Source organism: Terrapene carolina, unplaced genomic scaffold, assembly GCF_002925995.2.
Source record: "Terrapene carolina triunguis isolate 2854851 unplaced genomic scaffold, T_m_triunguis-2.0 Scaffold197, whole genome shotgun sequence".
Taxonomy (NCBI): Eukaryota; Metazoa; Chordata; order Testudines; family Emydidae; genus Terrapene; species Terrapene triunguis.
In genome coordinates this window covers 635922-652750 of record NW_020664548.1, presented here as the reverse complement: position 1 = coordinate 652750, position 16829 = coordinate 635922, and the positions used below count along the sequence as shown (strand labels likewise).

The 16829-nt window shown below is 48.6% G+C and overlaps 2 protein-coding genes across 3 annotated transcripts in view; both read left to right on the top strand.

The window, feature by feature from the left end:
• The first annotated feature begins 922 nt into the window (after nucleotides 1-922).
• On the top strand, nucleotides 923-10436 carry LOC112106103 (promotilin). 2 transcript variants are annotated; one of them, XM_026655106.1, is made up of 4 exons: nucleotides 923-1126; nucleotides 4297-4413; nucleotides 7339-7447; nucleotides 10351-10436. In XM_026655106.1, the coding sequence occupies exons 1-4, from the start codon at nucleotides 1007-1009 to the stop codon at nucleotides 10356-10358; spliced, it is 354 nt and encodes a 117-aa protein (XP_026510891.1). In that variant the 5' UTR covers nucleotides 923-1006; the 3' UTR covers nucleotides 10359-10436. The 2 variants fall into 2 exon arrangements, 1 of the variants encoding a protein (XP_026510891.1); XR_003369943.1 differs by lacking the exons at nucleotides 7339-7447; nucleotides 10351-10436 and having other exon boundaries at nucleotides 1052-1126; nucleotides 4291-4360.
• Nucleotides 10437-15945: 5509 nt separating this feature from the next.
• The window catches only part of LOC112106117 (LEM domain-containing protein 2), an 11771-nt gene continuing 10887 nt past the window's right edge, over nucleotides 15946-16829 (top strand). Inside the window, exon 1 of the mRNA XM_024199183.3 lies at nucleotides 15946-16829. This exon is cut by the window's right edge and continues 481 nt beyond it. Coding sequence (XP_024054951.2) covers nucleotides 15957-16829 — 873 coding nt within the window. The 5' untranslated portion in view covers nucleotides 15946-15956.

Below are 16829 nucleotides of genomic sequence, written 5' to 3'. Positions count from 1 at the left end.
CTTATAGCCAGGACGTCATTCTAACTAGAGACATGCAAATGTACACTTCACGTCTCAGTGTAAGTCAGACCAGGCCCTCCTCAGCCTGCAGTTGCTCCATACGTTTTTTAGGCCAAGATTTTCAAAAGCAGCTGGTGATTTTGGGGACTCACTGCCCAGCATAAAGGGGCCTGATATGCAGGCAATGCTGAGCACCTGCCCTTTGGAAACAGGCCTCTTTTAAGGTGTCTCAAGTTGGGCACCCAAAATCACCAGTCACTTTTGGAAATCTCAGCCCGAACCTTTAGACATTTGTTTTGTTCAGCAACGCAGAGTTCCGGGGACTTTGGGGGAAACCTTCCTTCCAGATCATTTTTCGGCAGCATGAGGGCTGCCAGGAGAGTGCTCCCAAATGCAAAATCTAAATGAAAATGTTCAGACTCCAAAGCAGTTTTCCTTTGTATGAACTGAGAAATGCTTCCCAGCCGGTGAAGTTTCCCAGCTCTGTGCTGTGCAAAGCAGGTGCAAACAAGCCCAGGTATCTTTACCCAAGTGCTTGCTGAGAGCACTTTGCCTCCTATACCAGGTAAGCATCCCCAGCTGCCAAATCATATGGTTCACTGGGTGTAGACCGTGTGGGGGTCAATCCTGTAGGGAAGTGAGAGTTACAATTGTGGGGTGTTTATCATTCTTAGGAGTGGGCCATTGGCTGGAGGTCAGGCCCTCAAGGGGATGTTAGACTGTCACTCAACACCTAATGTCAGTGACAGAAGCAGCTTGGAGAACAAATATGAAGTCTATGGCTATTGATCAGAAATAAAGGCCAAAGAAAGTTGTTTATTAAACCCAAGCTCCGTGTCCCAGGAAGGATAAATTGTCTGAACTATAACTCAGGGTTATTCCTTTCTGGACGTGGCTCTTTGTTCCTGATGTTGGTTGAACTGCTGTGCACCGCAGGAGGCAGCCATCCCTGCTGGCATGTTCTGACCCTCCCCTCTCCTGTGTTGCTCAGGCTTTCTCAAGCTCCATGATGGTTTCGAGGAAGGTGGTGGCTTCTCTGCTGGTGGTGTACGTGGTGGCCATGCTGGCTGAACAGACTGAAGGCTACCTAGCCTTCTTCACTCGCAGCGACATCGAGAGGATGCAGGTAACCCCTGAGCACCATACTGCAATGGCCAGAGCCCCGTGTGGTGCAGAAAGGTGCATCCTGTGCATGCTTCCCATGCGTAGCTCATAGTTCATCCCCTCTGAGCAGAGACAGTGCCTGTTTGATAGATGGTTTCATGATGTTGCCAGTCATAGATTCATCGAGTTTAAGGCCAGAAGGGACCACCAGAGCTAGTCTGACCACCTGTCAGGCAGAGGCCACTACCTACAACCCAGCCACTTCCACACCAACCCCAACCACCAGAATTAGACCAAAGTATCACAGCCCTCATGAGACTAAACTATTTTGTGCCACGGGTAGAGAACAGGAGGCACTGAGGTGCACTAATGCCTGAGGCCCCTGCGGTGGCAGGGAATTGATTGAATGAGAACACACCCAGATGACCCTCATCATCCACTAGGGGTTGGGCTGATTGCAGCAGGCCCATTTCTCGTATGCCTTGAGCCAACCAGTCTCCAGAGGTGAAGGGCTAGTGTGCTAACCCACTAAATCCTCCAGTGCGCCGGTGCCAGGCCTCACGCAGCGCAGGTGAGAAAAGACAAGGGGGATGATTTCTTTAAGCCCGTGTTGTTGGAAAAGTGGGGCAAGTCCAGGGGAACTGGCTCAGTTTATTCTCAGTGGTGCTGTGGTGGAGCTGGTATCCCTTGAGAGGGTTCAAACCACCAACCTGTCAGGCAACAGCCTAAGACTGTACTTATAGGGTAATCGTCTACAAGCGTGCTCAGAGGGCTGACTTTGGCCCTGATTCAGGAAATCGTGTAAGCCTGGGCTTAACTTTAAACACACATTTATGTGCTTGCCTGAAGAGCAATGCTTTTCTTAGCTGGGGCTTTCAATGGAAGACGAACCTCAGGCCAACATAGTTCTTACTCATGTAAAGCTCTCAGTGGGTCAAAGGTTCAGACCAGCTCTCTCAAGTCCATCTCTAGTGGAAATGTAGCTGGAACAGACTCCCCGTAGCACGACAGGTCCCACAGCAGTACTGGGATGTGCTCGGCAGGGCAACTTACAGGATCCTCACAGTGTGGGAAGCACTTTATTCACCAGTCCCGCAGAGGATTTTGAGTGAAAGACTCAGGATTAGACTGCAAGAGCCAGGATTCCGTTGAACATAAAATAGGATAGTGGAAACAAAAGGCCCATTTACATTCGTCTGTGGATATTTTTTAACAGTTTTCTTTTATAATTGCTAATGGCTCGGATTTTTATGGAGAAGCTGCAGTCTCCCGTCATAATTCTGCTGTGCCTCTTTGTTCTAACAAATAATTAACCATGCGCCAAATAGGTTTCAGTTCTGGGACACGCATAGAGGAAAATCCTTTTCTTTTGATGTGAAACTAATGCTACTGAAAGATGCCAAGCTGACAGCCCTAGAGCCTGATGTTCTCTGTTTTCACACAGCACAGGCAAGCTTCTCACCCACCACCACCTCCACCTCACTGATGTGCTTCATCTTGGAGAGACCATGGGTCAAATCCTGGCCCCATTGAAATAATTAGCCATACTCCCCTTGACTTCAATGGGGCCAGGATTTCACCCCCTGTCTAGGAATTAGCAGGGATGGCCTATTCTTCCCTTGGTGTGTCTGCTGAGCATCCATGCGGCCGCTTCTTGGGTGTAGCATGGTCATTCTTCACCACTATCAGAGGCAAGGGGAAGTATGTGGCTCCAGTTTAAACAATAAGGCTAACTAATGAGAAATGGGAAGCAACCATGAAAGCTTCCCCATTGTGTCTCCGCACTGGCCTACAGAATGTACACTGATGTGGACTTTTGCAGTGTATCATTCATCAGTAGCCCATACAAACTCGCTTCCCCCTGGGGTGCTCATCACAATCAAGAGTCCTCTGGGGCGAGAGGGGAGTCCCTCTTATTTGTTGTCCAAAATCTGCCTCTCTCACACTGAAAATACCCCTTTTAAAATTCAGTGTGGCAGTTAGGGCAGCGCTACGGACCCACCTCCAACAGACAGACCCTGCCTTGAACAACCACTCCAAAGCCCCCCCAGCGGGTTCCCAAAACCATAGTATGAAACCTTTCAACCCCCCTCAATTTTTGCTGCTCTCCTGGGGTTTGCGCTGAGCAGGGATTTCATTGCATATATCATAGAGGGACAACACAACCCGCCCCAGAATGGCCTATTAATAACACATAGCACGAGTGACGTGCTTGATGCTGGCAAAGGGGCTGGACAGGAATAGACTAATTAAACCTCAGCACCCCTTCCACGATGCTGCTGAGTATCAGTATTTATTCTACAGATGAGGAAACAGAAGTACGGGGGGCTGACATGACTTCCTCAAGGTCACACAAGGAGCCAGTGGCAGAACCCGGGTTAGGAGTCAGAAATGCCTAACCCCAAGCTCAATCCACTTGGCTGCCGTGCTTCTCTGGCCACCAGTGCGCATCCACGTCTCTTAGCAGATCAAAGAAGTTACCTTCTACTGGGTCACGCCGTAGAGCTTTAGGCTGTTAACTGAAAGGTTGGTTTGAGCCCAGTGCCCACCCAAGGGATATCAGCTCTTTGACTTTTTTCTGTATGATAGGGTCTGACCCAGTGTCCACTGAAATCAATGGGAGTCTTTCCAATGGGCACTGGATCAGGCGGACGGCAGGGAATAATCCTGCACTGGTTCCCAGGGGATGGACTAAAGGTGACTCATTAGGTTTCGCTGGTTTCTTATTTCTCTGGTTCAATGCCCTGTTCAGCTTGGCAGTTCTCACAGGTGAAGGATACACCAGCTGGCTCTCTTGATCTGCCAAGGGATGCGCTTGGTACCGGAATAACAGCTGGTGTCATGTCGGAGCGGCACCAGCAGCAAGGACAAGGCGGCACCAGTAAGAGATGAACCATGCAAAGGGAGCAGGGGATTTGTAAGGAAAGGAATTCCCATTTGCAAACCCAGGTCCAAATCCTGCTCCCTGCTCTTAGCCCAAGTGACTCAGCTAGGTGCTGGAGAGCTCCGCTGCATGTGGATTCCCCTCCACCAGGTCAACTCACGGCCATGGAGCTGCTCCATGGACCCTACTCCAGCGTGCTTCACCCTTTGCTGAACAAGCAGCCACTCTGCCCCACCCTGACCCTTGTCCCTGTGACCTTCCTGATCCTTGGTGTTTGTTCTTTACTGTACCTTGCCGTGTAGCTCCAGGAGAAACAGAGGAACAAAGCGCAGAAGAAATCCCTGATGTTGCAGAAGCGATCAGAAGGCGGAGACATTACCGAGCTCTCTGACGTGGAGCGTGTGGACGAGGGCGGGATCATCAAGGTGAGGGGAATGGTGGAGGGGACCCGTAAGTATATGAGGAAACCACACAGGTGCATTTGGGTGTCCAATAACCACGTTGGCTGACCAGATACAAACATATGAGACCTACCTATATATGTATGCTGCTGCTCTGTTAGGTTCTGGTGGCTTCTGCAATAGAAGACAGTAAGTGAGTGCCACTAGCAGGCTTAGGAATTGTTTAAAGGGATACTACCCAATTCCTACAAACTGGACCCAGGCACTGAGCAAGTTTACATCAGAAGATGGGTGCAGGGTGCACCTCAGCCTTAAAAAATTGTCTTGAAAATTTCGTAGCTCAGCCCCTGAGTCTACTTACCCTGCCTGGCATACTAATGGTGAAAAATCTACCGATCTTTTATTTACCTCTCAATAAACACCTACTACTGCTGCTCAGGATTTTGCAAGTCTGCTTCTGGCTTTTGGTTTGGGATTTATCTTGATATTTACTAAAGTAGGCTTGTTATCACCTGTGAATTGTCCAGCACCTTTGAACCTGCAGGATTCCTAAGGACCTTGTAGAGCGGGTACCAAGTTTACAAACTTGAGTCCATCCAGCTTCACTGTTGGACTCTTAAATCAGCACTCTGGGGCAGAAAAATACCTGTTTTAGAACATAAGATCATATTGGGCCATCTAGCCCAGCATTCTGCCTTCTGACAGTGGCCAATGCCAGGTGCTTCCCAGGGAATGAAGAGAACAGGGCAATCATCATGTGATCCGTCCCTTATCATCCCGTCCCAGCATCTGGCAATCAGAGGCTTAGGGACACCCAGAGCTTGGGGTTGCGTCCCTGACCATCTTGGCTAATAGCCATTGATGGACCTATCCCCATGAATGTAGTTAATTCTTTTCTGAACCCAACTATGCTCTTGGTCTTCACAATATCCCCTAGCAATGATTTCCACAGGTTGACTGTGCATTGTGTAAAGAAATACTTCCTTCTGTTTTGTTTTAAACGTGTTGACTATTAATTTCATTGAGTGACCTTGGTTCTTGTGTTATGTGAAGGGGTAAATAACACTTCCTTATTCAATTTCTCCACACCAGTCATGATTTTTATAGACTTCTATCATATCCCCCCTTAGTTGTATCTTTTCCAAGCTGAACAATCCCAGTCTTTTAATCTCTCCTCATTTGGAACTTGTTCCATACCCTTAATCATTTTTGTTGCCCTTCTCTGTACCTTTTACATTTCTAATATATCTTTTGAGAGATGTGGGGACCAGAACAGCACGCAGTATTCGAGGTGTGGGCGTTCCATTGATTTATATAGGGGCATTATGATATTTACTGTCTTATTATCTTTCCCTTTCCTAATGGTCCCTAACATTGTTCACTTTTTTGACTGCCACTGCACATTGAGCAGATGTTTTCAGAGAACTATCCACAATGACTCCAAGATCTCTTTCTTGAGTGAGAACAGCTAATTTAGATCCCATCATTTCGTATGTATAGTTGGGATTATGTTTTCCAATTTGCATTTATCAACACTGAATTTCATCTGCCATTTTGTTGCCCAATCACCCAGTTTTGTGAAATCCCTTTGTAACTCTTCACAGTCTGCTTTGCATGTATCTTGAGTAATTATGGACCATCTGCAAACTTTGCCACCTTGCTGTTTACCCCTTTTTCCAGACCATTATGAATATGTTGAACAGCACTGGTCCCAGTAGAGATCCTTGGAGTACCCCTCTATTTACCTCTCTCCATTCTGAAAACTGACCATTTATTCCTAGTCTTTGTTTCCTGTCTTTAAACCAGTTAGTGATACAGGAGAGGACTATCCCTCTTATTCCATGACTGCTTAGTTTGCTTAAGAGCCTTTGGTGAGGGACCTTGTCAAAGGTTTTCTGAAAGTCCAAGTTTTTTTAGGCATCTGCGTGCTGATCTGAGCCCTTGGAGGCACGTTTGCTCAGTCACCCAAGTTAGAAAATTGGGCTCCTCTATTACAACCCAGGGATAGTTTCACCCACCAGGCAGTGCAGCCACTTCTGGGTTGGAAACATCACTATTCTTCATCATCAGCAAAGGGAAAGGAGAAAGAATGTGGATCCACGGGAAATGTAGCTAGGTAGGATGTAAAGTCTAGTTGAGTTGAAATTTGGCCAGGACATTAGTTAACACGTCTGCTCTTCCAAAACTGTCTAATATTAGTGTCTAAACACTGAGCATTCTCAGTTTTAAACATTAAATACCAGGCACATCCTGGTGTCTGACCACCACCCCCAAATGTGGCCTGAGCAACTCGTTCACTTTTGTTACATCCTAGCAACAACTGTCCTGAGGTGCTGGATGCAGAAATGTGCCTCGTCCTACAGCTCTTACTCAGGCATCGGAGTCAATAGAACGACTGACCTGAGAAAGAGTTGCAACACGGGGGGTTATCAAGTTCAAGGATCACTTTCTCCTTTGGGACCTCTGCTAATTGCAGAGGCCGTATGCTGTTCGTTGCCAGTGGCCTATCCGCCTACATTTCCAAGCCAACATCTGGATGACCCAATGGATTGAAACTCTGGGACATCTAGCAACCCAAGAGTGAGTAAATAGTTCAAGGACTGCCCTCAAGGCCACTTATCCCTTGTGAAGACCCAGTCTGTGTCAATGTCGACCGTACTAAGGCTGCAGTCCCTCTTCCCATTCATGTCCGTGGGGAAACTCCCATCGATTTGAACGGTGCAGGATCAAGCCCCAAATAGGAAACTAAATCAGCCCAGCTTTATTCCATGTGACGGAACTTCCAGCTTGTTCCTAGTGCTACAACTTCTAGTGGCTTCCACCAAGTTGTAGCACTTAATTCTGTGCACAAGATCCCTTGTTCTTCAACATCGATAAAGTAGGAGGTGTGGTTATCCATCTCCCCCCGCTCCATTTTCCCTTTTTTGTTAACTATGCTTTCCTTCACAGCTGACTGCACCTGGAGAAACTGGAATGCGGCTCAACGCTAGGCAGCTGGAAAAATACCAGCACATCCTGGAGGAACTGCTAACTGAGATGCTACTGGATGCTCAAAATGGTACTGTAAGGAACTTGAACTGTGCCTCTCTCCCTCCCCTAGTGATATTTATATTCTGGGAATGGCTTTTGTGTCATGTTTGCTCCCTTTACAGAGTCCTCATTGTCCCCCCTCCCACCATGGATACACTCTGCGCTTAAGAACGTTAAGCTCCCTTCTCATTGCCCAGACGGTCTCTCGGTGCTGCTGTTGATCATTACAGTGACTTCGCACCATTTCCGAGCAGCCACCCTTGGTACTGCTCCCCGCGTTCACGTCCCCCCTCCGTGGCCAGGGAACAATCTTGCACACACATTGTTCCAGCCGTTTGAAAATGTGTCAGCATAAAAGCAAGACGGAGGAGCTGCCTTCTCCTCCTGAATGGGTATTAAGGGCAGAACGCACATTACAGGCCAGCCCAGGTGGGGCACTGAATAGCTAAGGGGAAATCAGTGGGAGTTAGGTACCTAAATACTGGGCTTTGGAGTCTGCTTCTCTCTTCCCTTAAGGCCAGAGTGTGACCCATCCTGCACACCAACCAAGGGAACTAAAAGAGGGTGTAAGACCCCCTCTTACTCCATTGAGCTGTCTACTCACACCAGGGGTACCAGCGCAGAGGGGATAGCAGCCTCCATGGGGCTGCCAGTCCCCATACATATGCGAGTGGAGCTTGGGCTCCACCCCACAATGCAATCAGTGCAGTTGTGTCAGCATGCTGGGGACATCCTCTGTGTGTCAGAGATGGCATATCTATGGGTGATCTTACTGTATTAAATATTATGCATTGTTATGGGCCAGGGATTGTATATAATTCCCTGAGGGAGCCCTCCAGTAGCTAAGAACAGGGGTGGGTGATGAGGCAAATTCACTCAGACTGGAACACCTCACAAGAGGTCCTACTCCCTGGGAGGGCTCACCTATACTGGCTCAGATTGGATTCTCTAGAGACCAGCAGACAAAGAAAGGACTTTTGGATAAACAGCCTGAGTTTAAAGTGACTCTGGGCCTACTTTCTGATCCAACAACTGGATAGGACCTTCTGTCTCAGGGACACACCAGTCCTTCCTGGAAAGGGTTGGAAGGACTTGACCTATTCATGAGGGTTCTTGTTCTGAGCAAAAGGTGTTCTGAAGTTATAACCAAAGAAAAACCCCGTGGTGGGGTTGGAAGGGCTGACTTCTACCAGAGCCCTTGTTGGACTTGGGGGGGGGGTGATCTCTGGTAGGCTTATTAGCACATGTGTAGGTTCTTTTAGTGTTTTAATGTTTTCTCTGTAATGCTTTCACCTTAAGAATAAATGTGCTTGCTTAGAAAGGGTTGTGCGGTAGCTTGTACCTGTGGGCAATTATGTTCCTTTTAGCCTCTGGGGAGAAGCAAACCAGACCTGTTTAGTCAGTTTGACTTTCTGAGGAACTCACGGTATAGGCAGGGGACGGTGCAGCCTGGTAAAACCCGGTCAGGAGGGAGAGAGAAATCCATCTGCACCCAAGAGAGGTGACGGCTGAGGAGCTGGGAGCCTAGAGTGGGTGCCCTTGCTGGACCACAAGGGGAAAATATAGGTGCAGTCGTGACACACTGCACTAGCTGTATGCCTGACACCGTGTAAGTTCCCTTCCCCTCCACACCTCCACAGAGGAAGGAGAAACTAGGGGGCACAGTCTACTTCCCAGTCTACTGCTTGGACAGCACAACTCAACGCTGTCCTGTACATGAGGCTTATGGCACAGCCACAATTTAGCCTTTGCTTTCTGTCCCAACACCCACTGAAGTCAAAGGGAGACTTTTCATTGTCTTCCATGAGCACTGGATTGTACCTTTATAACAGTTACACATCAGTGTATCTCCAGTCTCTTCAGTGCAAATATTCTCAGTTTACAGGGGTGTGACAGAGATCAGAACCAGGCTCTTGGTTTTGCCAAGTTGTAGGTATTTGGGGGAATGTTGCTATACACAGAAACTTAAGGGCTAATTGAGGTTCTAATTGTTCAGCCCTGAAGTCAATGGGGTTTGCCTTAGCGAGGGCATAGGGCCAGATCACGCATCTCTTATTCACACTGTTGTGCACATATGCGAGTCGCCCCACTGAACCCAATGGGACTACGTGAGTAAAAGCTCAGCAGAGCAGTATGCAAAAGGACTGTACAATCCAGCCCTAAGTAAACAGTGAGTAACAACTAAGGATCTCAGGATTTAGGGTGAAATTTTCAGTAGAATGCAGCATCCGTAAATTAGGCCACATTGGCCAAACAGCTCAACACCTGCAATCGAGGCCAAATTTTCAAAGGAGTTAGGTGTTGAGCTCTCTGGACTTCTGGCCTCTATTTAGATGTCTGAATGGGAGCTGAACTCTGAAACTCAGGCCCCGATTGTGTTGCTGAGCACTTGAAAACCTAGCCCTGAGCTCTTCTGATAACCTGGCCCTCGGTATGTAAAAACTAGAGGCAGAAAAATTCTGTGACAGTAGGTTATTTAGTCAATTCATGCAGACACTGTTGGGGAGCAGTACGGGATTGTGATCTACAGTCAATTCTCTGGGCTTTATCCAGTCTAGGTTTAAATAACCCTAGCAGCAGTGCTTCCACCCATTCTGTGGGATTACTGCTCCAATTCAACTGTGCTGGTTTCAGTTTGTCATAATTTCTTCCAGAGTGGAAGTTGAGGAGGGTGGGTATTGCACATAAAGCTGTAAAGGACTGAGAATTGTATGTGAGGCTTCTAAAGGATTGGGAATTGTATGCAAAGGACTGGGAACTGTAGAATGAATAAGGACTGTATAAGGCTTATAAAGGACAGGGTATTGTATATAGAGGACTGGGTAATGTATGTGTGGCTTATAAAGGACTGGAAAAAATTATTTATATATATATATAGAGAGAGAGAGAGAGCCTATGAAGGACTGAATTTGTTCTTTCCTCTCCTTGCAGGTAACTGATATCCTCAGACCCAGAAGAGCAGGGTGATGCTGCTTGCTGGACTACAGGTCTACGCTTTTGCAAGACTAAATCTGTAAAGTGCTTCAAAAGAAAAAAATCTGATGCGAGCTAATAAAATGTGCAGATGAATTAAATAAATGACTTGTTTCTTTCAAATGTCTTTAAAAATCAGACAGTGAGCTCCAAGTGCAGGAAGGAATCAAAATGGCTCTACATCATGATGCTTTCTAGGTGTATAGAATAGCACCTTTAGTCTGAAGAGCTCAAGGCACGTTGCACACACTAAGTAATTAGGCCTCACTCACCCCAGTGTGGATAAATATTGTTGATCTCATTTTACAGATGGGGAAAACGGAGGCAGAGGGTGGTTAAGTGACTTGCCCAAGGTCAAACAGCAAAACCCCTGAGTTCTGACTGTCCATCCCTGGTCTAATCACTAGAGGATGTTGCCTTCAAGAGCTTGGAATAGGACCCTGGAGTCCTGACTCGCCGCTTCCCACTCTGACCACTAGAGGACACACTCTCCCACAGCTGGGAACAGAACCCAGAAGTCCTGACTCGCAGTTCCCTGCTTTAATCACTACAGAACATTCCCTCCTGCTAGACCACACATCACGGTAATATTGGCAATTCACCATAACTATATGAAGATCCATCTTACTGACAGGTGCACTTTACCCATAGCTACTCCACTGTGAGTACACACGGCTTATGGTCCATGCTCACTTCTGCCTTGCAATAACACACAGATCCATGTTTATTTCTACTTTGCAAACACAACTGAATGTAAATGATTAATTCCACTTTAATGTCATATTAATTACAATGCATTTACATAACTTTTGCTTAATTAAGAACAGTCACTCTATAGGCACCATGGAATTTAACATCCATAAGGTGTGAAATAGTGAGACAAATGATACGTCTGAGTGACAAGTATCCAATTCCAATCCAATTTTATCCTCCCATTTTAACATAAATTCTGCTGTCACTGTGGATCATTTAAATAGCTGCAGTGTTAGTGCCAAAATAACACACATGAGATTGGAACTGCTCTGTACTTTGTGTTTTGAAAGCCAGTCCCCCCTTAGGAGAAGATAAATCTCCTCCCATATAACAGTACATGTGGTCAGGAGTGCTTGCCAGCTTCAACATGCAATTCAAACACATATTTCCACTGCACAGACTGATCAGGCTAACGTAGCTGGAGTTTTGCAGGGATTGTTGCTGAAGGGGCAGGTCACACTATAAAATCACTGAGAACTGAATCTTAGGAGGGAAGATAATGAATGCGATGCATTCAGCAAGGCTGAAATGAAAAAAGTGCAGTCTCCTAGGGCAGGATCTTTGGCTGGTGTAAATCAGCTTTCCATGGAGCCAGCCCAGTTTGCACTAGTTGAGGATCTGGCCCACTGACTTACCAGATTTACAGCGTAAGTGAGATCAGAGACTGGCCCGTTGTTCTTAATGGGGCATTCACTACAAACCTGAGCTGTTCCCTCCTATGAGGGGAAAACCATAGGACAGGGAAGGAAAACTGGGTGAGGCTCTTCTTGAAGGAAGACCTAGGAGGTTCTGCTCCCAAGCCCTGCAGATCTCCTGGCAGCTGTGTGGGTCTCAGACTTGCTCCAGGCACAAGGCTGCACCCGCCCGATGTCTTTCACCCCACTCTTTGTGACGCTGCCCTGTGAGGGCTTCCCCAGTTGGCAGATGCCCCCAGAGTTCCCCCCGTGCAGGGACACTGCCCAGTGCAGAGGAGGTTCCCCAAAAGAGCCTCTGGCTGTAGCAACTTATTTGAGCTTTGTCCTCAGGGCTGGCAATGGGGCCGAGGCAAAATCTCACCGCCCCAGGGGTGGAGCCCACAATCTGAGGAGACTTCCATGGAGTCTAAGGGAGGGGTGGTTGGTGCCATGGACATGGTTGACCCTGTCTCCCATGCAGGAGGCATGAGATCCAGTTGTGGCTCTAAGGAGTGCGACCTCCCCCTTCAGATTTTTACCTGGGCAGAAGATGGCTTCGCAGGTCAGTACGTAGCTCATGACTCTTCAGCTGATGCACAAGGCGGAGTAGAACCCAGCTCCCTCTCCAGTAGCTCTGCAGGGCTAAGAGGAGTTAGAGAGAGAGAGAATGAGAACATACTTTTGTCCCCGTCTGGCTGATCTGGCTACAAATACACACATGAAACAGTTCTGAGCTGTAAGAAGGGGCCATTTGTACAGTGAATTTTCTAACCCTCACCATCATCAGAATGGGCCCCTTTCTAGCCTGACCTATTTTGACACGGTCCTTTTAACTAGCCTTCTCCTTTCTGCTGGTGCTCTGTATACACACTCACTTTTCCTTTCCCTTCAACCTGCCTGCCTCTGATGTGCACCCCTGTAATGAACCAAACAGAAAACCGGCTCCTGCACCCATCTGTATGCACAGCATCCCGGCCGGCTGCTTAGAAGTGTCAGTTCTTTTCCTTTCCCTTTTCCCTCCTATTGTCAGCATTCGATTACCACCATCAGCTCAAATAATTCCTTTTGCTAGCAGCAGCTCATCCAGTTTCCAGGGCAGCAAACTCCATTACCTTACCGCAAGCCAATACGTGGGTAGCTGTGAACTCACCTCTCAAGAAACTGATCACATTTTTCGCTAGCTAAGCTGGAGGGTGGGGAAAAGAAAAAGAGGAACTAAATACAGGGCCTTAACCTCCTCAGAAAGCCAGGCAGACTCAGGACATGTCACACGATCTGGCCAGAGATAAGAAAAGTTCCAGTCGCACCTATGGTGCGCTCATGAGTGATGGGGTGTCTGGCAGGCACAAATACCCTGTGAGTATCCAGTGTAAGTGAAAAGTATCCCACACCACGAAAAGGGGTGTCGCCAATTAACCATGTAACTAGAGAGAGCTGGGTCAGGGCTTGGAACTACCTTCCCTCTTGTACTGGGTGGGGGTTAATTGGCTACACCCCTTTTCATCGTGTGGGACACTCCCTCTCTCCCCCCAATCAGTTGCTTAAAGAATATAGCCTGCTAAAATAGATGGGGGCAGGATTGAAGATTGGCCTTAAAGTCCATGAGTCTATATTTCAGTGTGGTCTTTGAAGACAGGCAGTCGCACAGTGAATCCTAATGCTGGGCCAGACTCATTCTTGGCATATCCCCACTGACATCCATGCGAGGTTACAGTAGGCATGAATATGGCCTGGTCTCTTAACTAGGGATGGGTGCCCTTAAAATGGGTGGCATTTGGACTGGGTTTGCATGCTTGGGTGGGTTTGAAGTCTGCATGTGTAGCCTGAGTTTATCCAAACTAGCTAAAACCCCCGAGTCTGCAGAAATGGGGCACTAGCAGAATATTCTCATTCTCTATTTACATGGCTCCAAATTATTAGCTGTTAATTGTGCTTCCAGTTAGTGAACACAGGAGGCTAAGATTAGCACTTTCAGACTTCCCAGCAGAATGGAGTGTGATTCTTCACTGGACCGCCTGGCCTCTGCTAAGTGGGTGTTTGTGTTTGCTAACTAAAGTGTAGTGTATTTTGCAACCACCTTCTTCAGGAAGACCTAGAATGGCTTGATCTGATGGCCTAAATTGGAATAAGTGATGAGAACAAAATGAGTATGAAAGGAGGATACTAGGAGACAGAAGCAACCATACCAACTTTTCCTCTTATTTAAAACATCAAATAAAATGAAAGGCACAATCACTCCCTGAAACTGTACAAGATGCAAATTTTAAACAGATGACATGATTCTGTAATGGTTCTGCCTGCTGATCCAGCCAACTGCACCCGGTGGAATCCAGCAGAAACGTTTCATACTTCAAAGGTCTCCTCTCAGCTTAAAAGGGAACCTAAACTGTGTAACTGAGAGGAGGAGAAGAAAGAAGATTTTTGTACTGATGGAACCAACCATGATAGGCTTTGACATACCAGCACTCTGGCAGTGCCAAACTGATGTCACCTAGAATAACTGTGAGGACACAAAGCAGGAGCACGCTCCAATGTGTGTGTGAGCATGCATATACATGCATGCCTGTAACATCTATTCTAAGGTTATTACGTTCTACTCCAGAAAAGCAGCATCATGTAATCACTGCATTCATTTTACCCAGCTTGGCAGTCACACACTGCTGCTAATATCTGATGGCGGGTTGGTGGTCCTCATAGCTCTAATCATAAAAACTCCTATGTAGGCACTGTGCATGTGCATTAGTCACAAGGTCCTCGTTATCTTTAATAACATTACAATAATAAACAATATTTCAGCCACTTTGATTATATTATTATATACAACAACAGCAAAAAGCAATTACTCTACATCACTGATGCCAAATTTAATTTTCAAATCAAAGCTGGGTTTTTAAGTTGTAAGCGTCAAACAACTCCCTTTCCCCCAACAAATCTGAGGGGCCTGCTCCTGCTCCCATCAGCTTCAGTGGTGCAGATTCATACTTTAAATTGATACATTTAAGAAGGGTTGATGAAAGCTGAGAGGGGGCTCGATAAGGAGAAAATTAGGTGGACCAGTGAGAATTGAGAAGGGACATCTGGCGTTAAGAGCTGTCTCTTTCGCTTCACAAATGTCAACTATTGGCAGGTTCCCCACTGTTATCATTTCACCAGTGATATCAGTTGTCAATGAACACAGGAAGACACACAACTATGGGCGTGGGAAGGGGCAGAGTTACCAAGCTTTTCTGGATTCATTGATGTCAACTATTTTCAGTCTGCGGTTCTCAAGGCTGGGTCTCAAGCCAGGGCCATTCCTACCTATTCCACTATCTTTGATCACCAACCAAGTGTTCACTGGGAAAATAAAACGGCACAAGAGAGACTGCTTTTAAAACAGAGGCAATTTAGGGTGACACCTCTTGGGGACAAATCTGGTGCACCCCGGTGACACCTCAAGCACATCTTCTTGCTGTACTGAAATGTGGCATAAAAGAGTAACCTGCTCAGCAATGGCATAGGGTACAAAGGGACTGTTGCATAACAATGCCAAGGCGCATAGAAGTGTCCGCCTGTTACCCTGCAGCAAAAGCCACCATCATGTCACTCGGCAGCCTGGCACCAAAGCCCCACCTCCCCCCATGATGGCACTGCCACCAAAGCTTCGCCCCATGGCAATGCAACATCTCATCGGTCACCCTCTGCAATGCACCGTGGTGGCGTCCAAGTGTCACCGCCCGGCAATGCACTGGGCCACCGATGGGTCATCTGGAAGCAGTGACACGAGGGCATTTAGCTGGCGCAATCACAAATAAAAGGCTGAGCTGCCCCCCGTCCCCCTGCGTCTAACTTGTTTCCTGTGAAGGGCAGAAAACAGCCTTCCAGCCCGGCCCCTGCATGATAAGGGCTTGAGAGCGGGCCCTTGGGACCAGAGCTCTGACCTCCCCAAGATGGCGTCCATGGGAGGTGTTTGGGCCTATTTGACCTTCCCAAGATGGCGGGCGCAACAGCCCGGCTAGACGCTACATAGCGCTTACCTTGACCTTCCCACGATGGAGACTAGAGGCCTCCTTCCCGCCTCTCCCAAGATGGCGGTCCTTGCTTCCCCTCTCGCAGAGCGCTTCCGGCCGAGGCCCCGCTTGGGCGGCAGTTCCGGGCATGGCCGGCTTGTCAGACGCGGAGCTCGGCAGGGAGCTGCGGGCCTTGGGCTTCCAGCCGGGGCCTATCACCGACTCCACCCGCGAGCTCTACGTGAAGAAGCTGAGCCGCCTGCGGGCGGAGGGGGCGCCTAGGCCCCAGTCGGGGAAGGCAGCAGCCCCCAGCATGGCCGGCCTGTCAGACGCCGAGCTTGGCAGGGAGCTGCGGGCCTTGGGCTTCCAGCCGGGGCCAATCACCGACTCCACCCGCGAGCTCTACGTGAGGAAGCTGAGCCGCCTGCGGGCGGAGGGGGCGGCCGGCCGGAGGAGCCAGAGCACAGGCAGTGCCTCCAGGCCTGAGCCGGCCTCGGCCTCCTACCCTCGCCGCAACCCCAGCCCCCTGGCACACAGGGCCCACAGCCAGGGCCGTAGGGAGAGTGAGGAGGAGGAGGAGGAGGGCTCGGAGGAGGAAGATGATGGGTACCAGCCCCCCCGCAGGGATGTAGCAGTGGGGCTAAACCCTTGGGCCCAGCTAGGGAAGACAGCAGCCCCCGGGGGGCTTGCCCCCAGCACTCAGTGGGGGGCAGAAAGGGGGTTCAACCCCAGCTCCCAGTGTGGGACAAGAGATGTAAGGTTAGCCCCCAGGCCCCAGTGGGAGGCAGAAAGGGAGTTAACCCCCAGGCCCCAGTGGGAGGCAGAAAGGGAGTTAACCCCCAGGCCCCAGTGGAGGACAAGGGATGTGGGGTTAACCCCCAGCACCCAGTGGGGGACAAGGGATGTGGGGTTAACCCCCAGCACCCAGCGAGGTGTAGAAAGGGGGTTAACCCCCAGCACCCAGTGGAGGACAAGAGATGTTGGTTTAACCCCCAGCACCCAATGGGAGACAGAAAGGAGG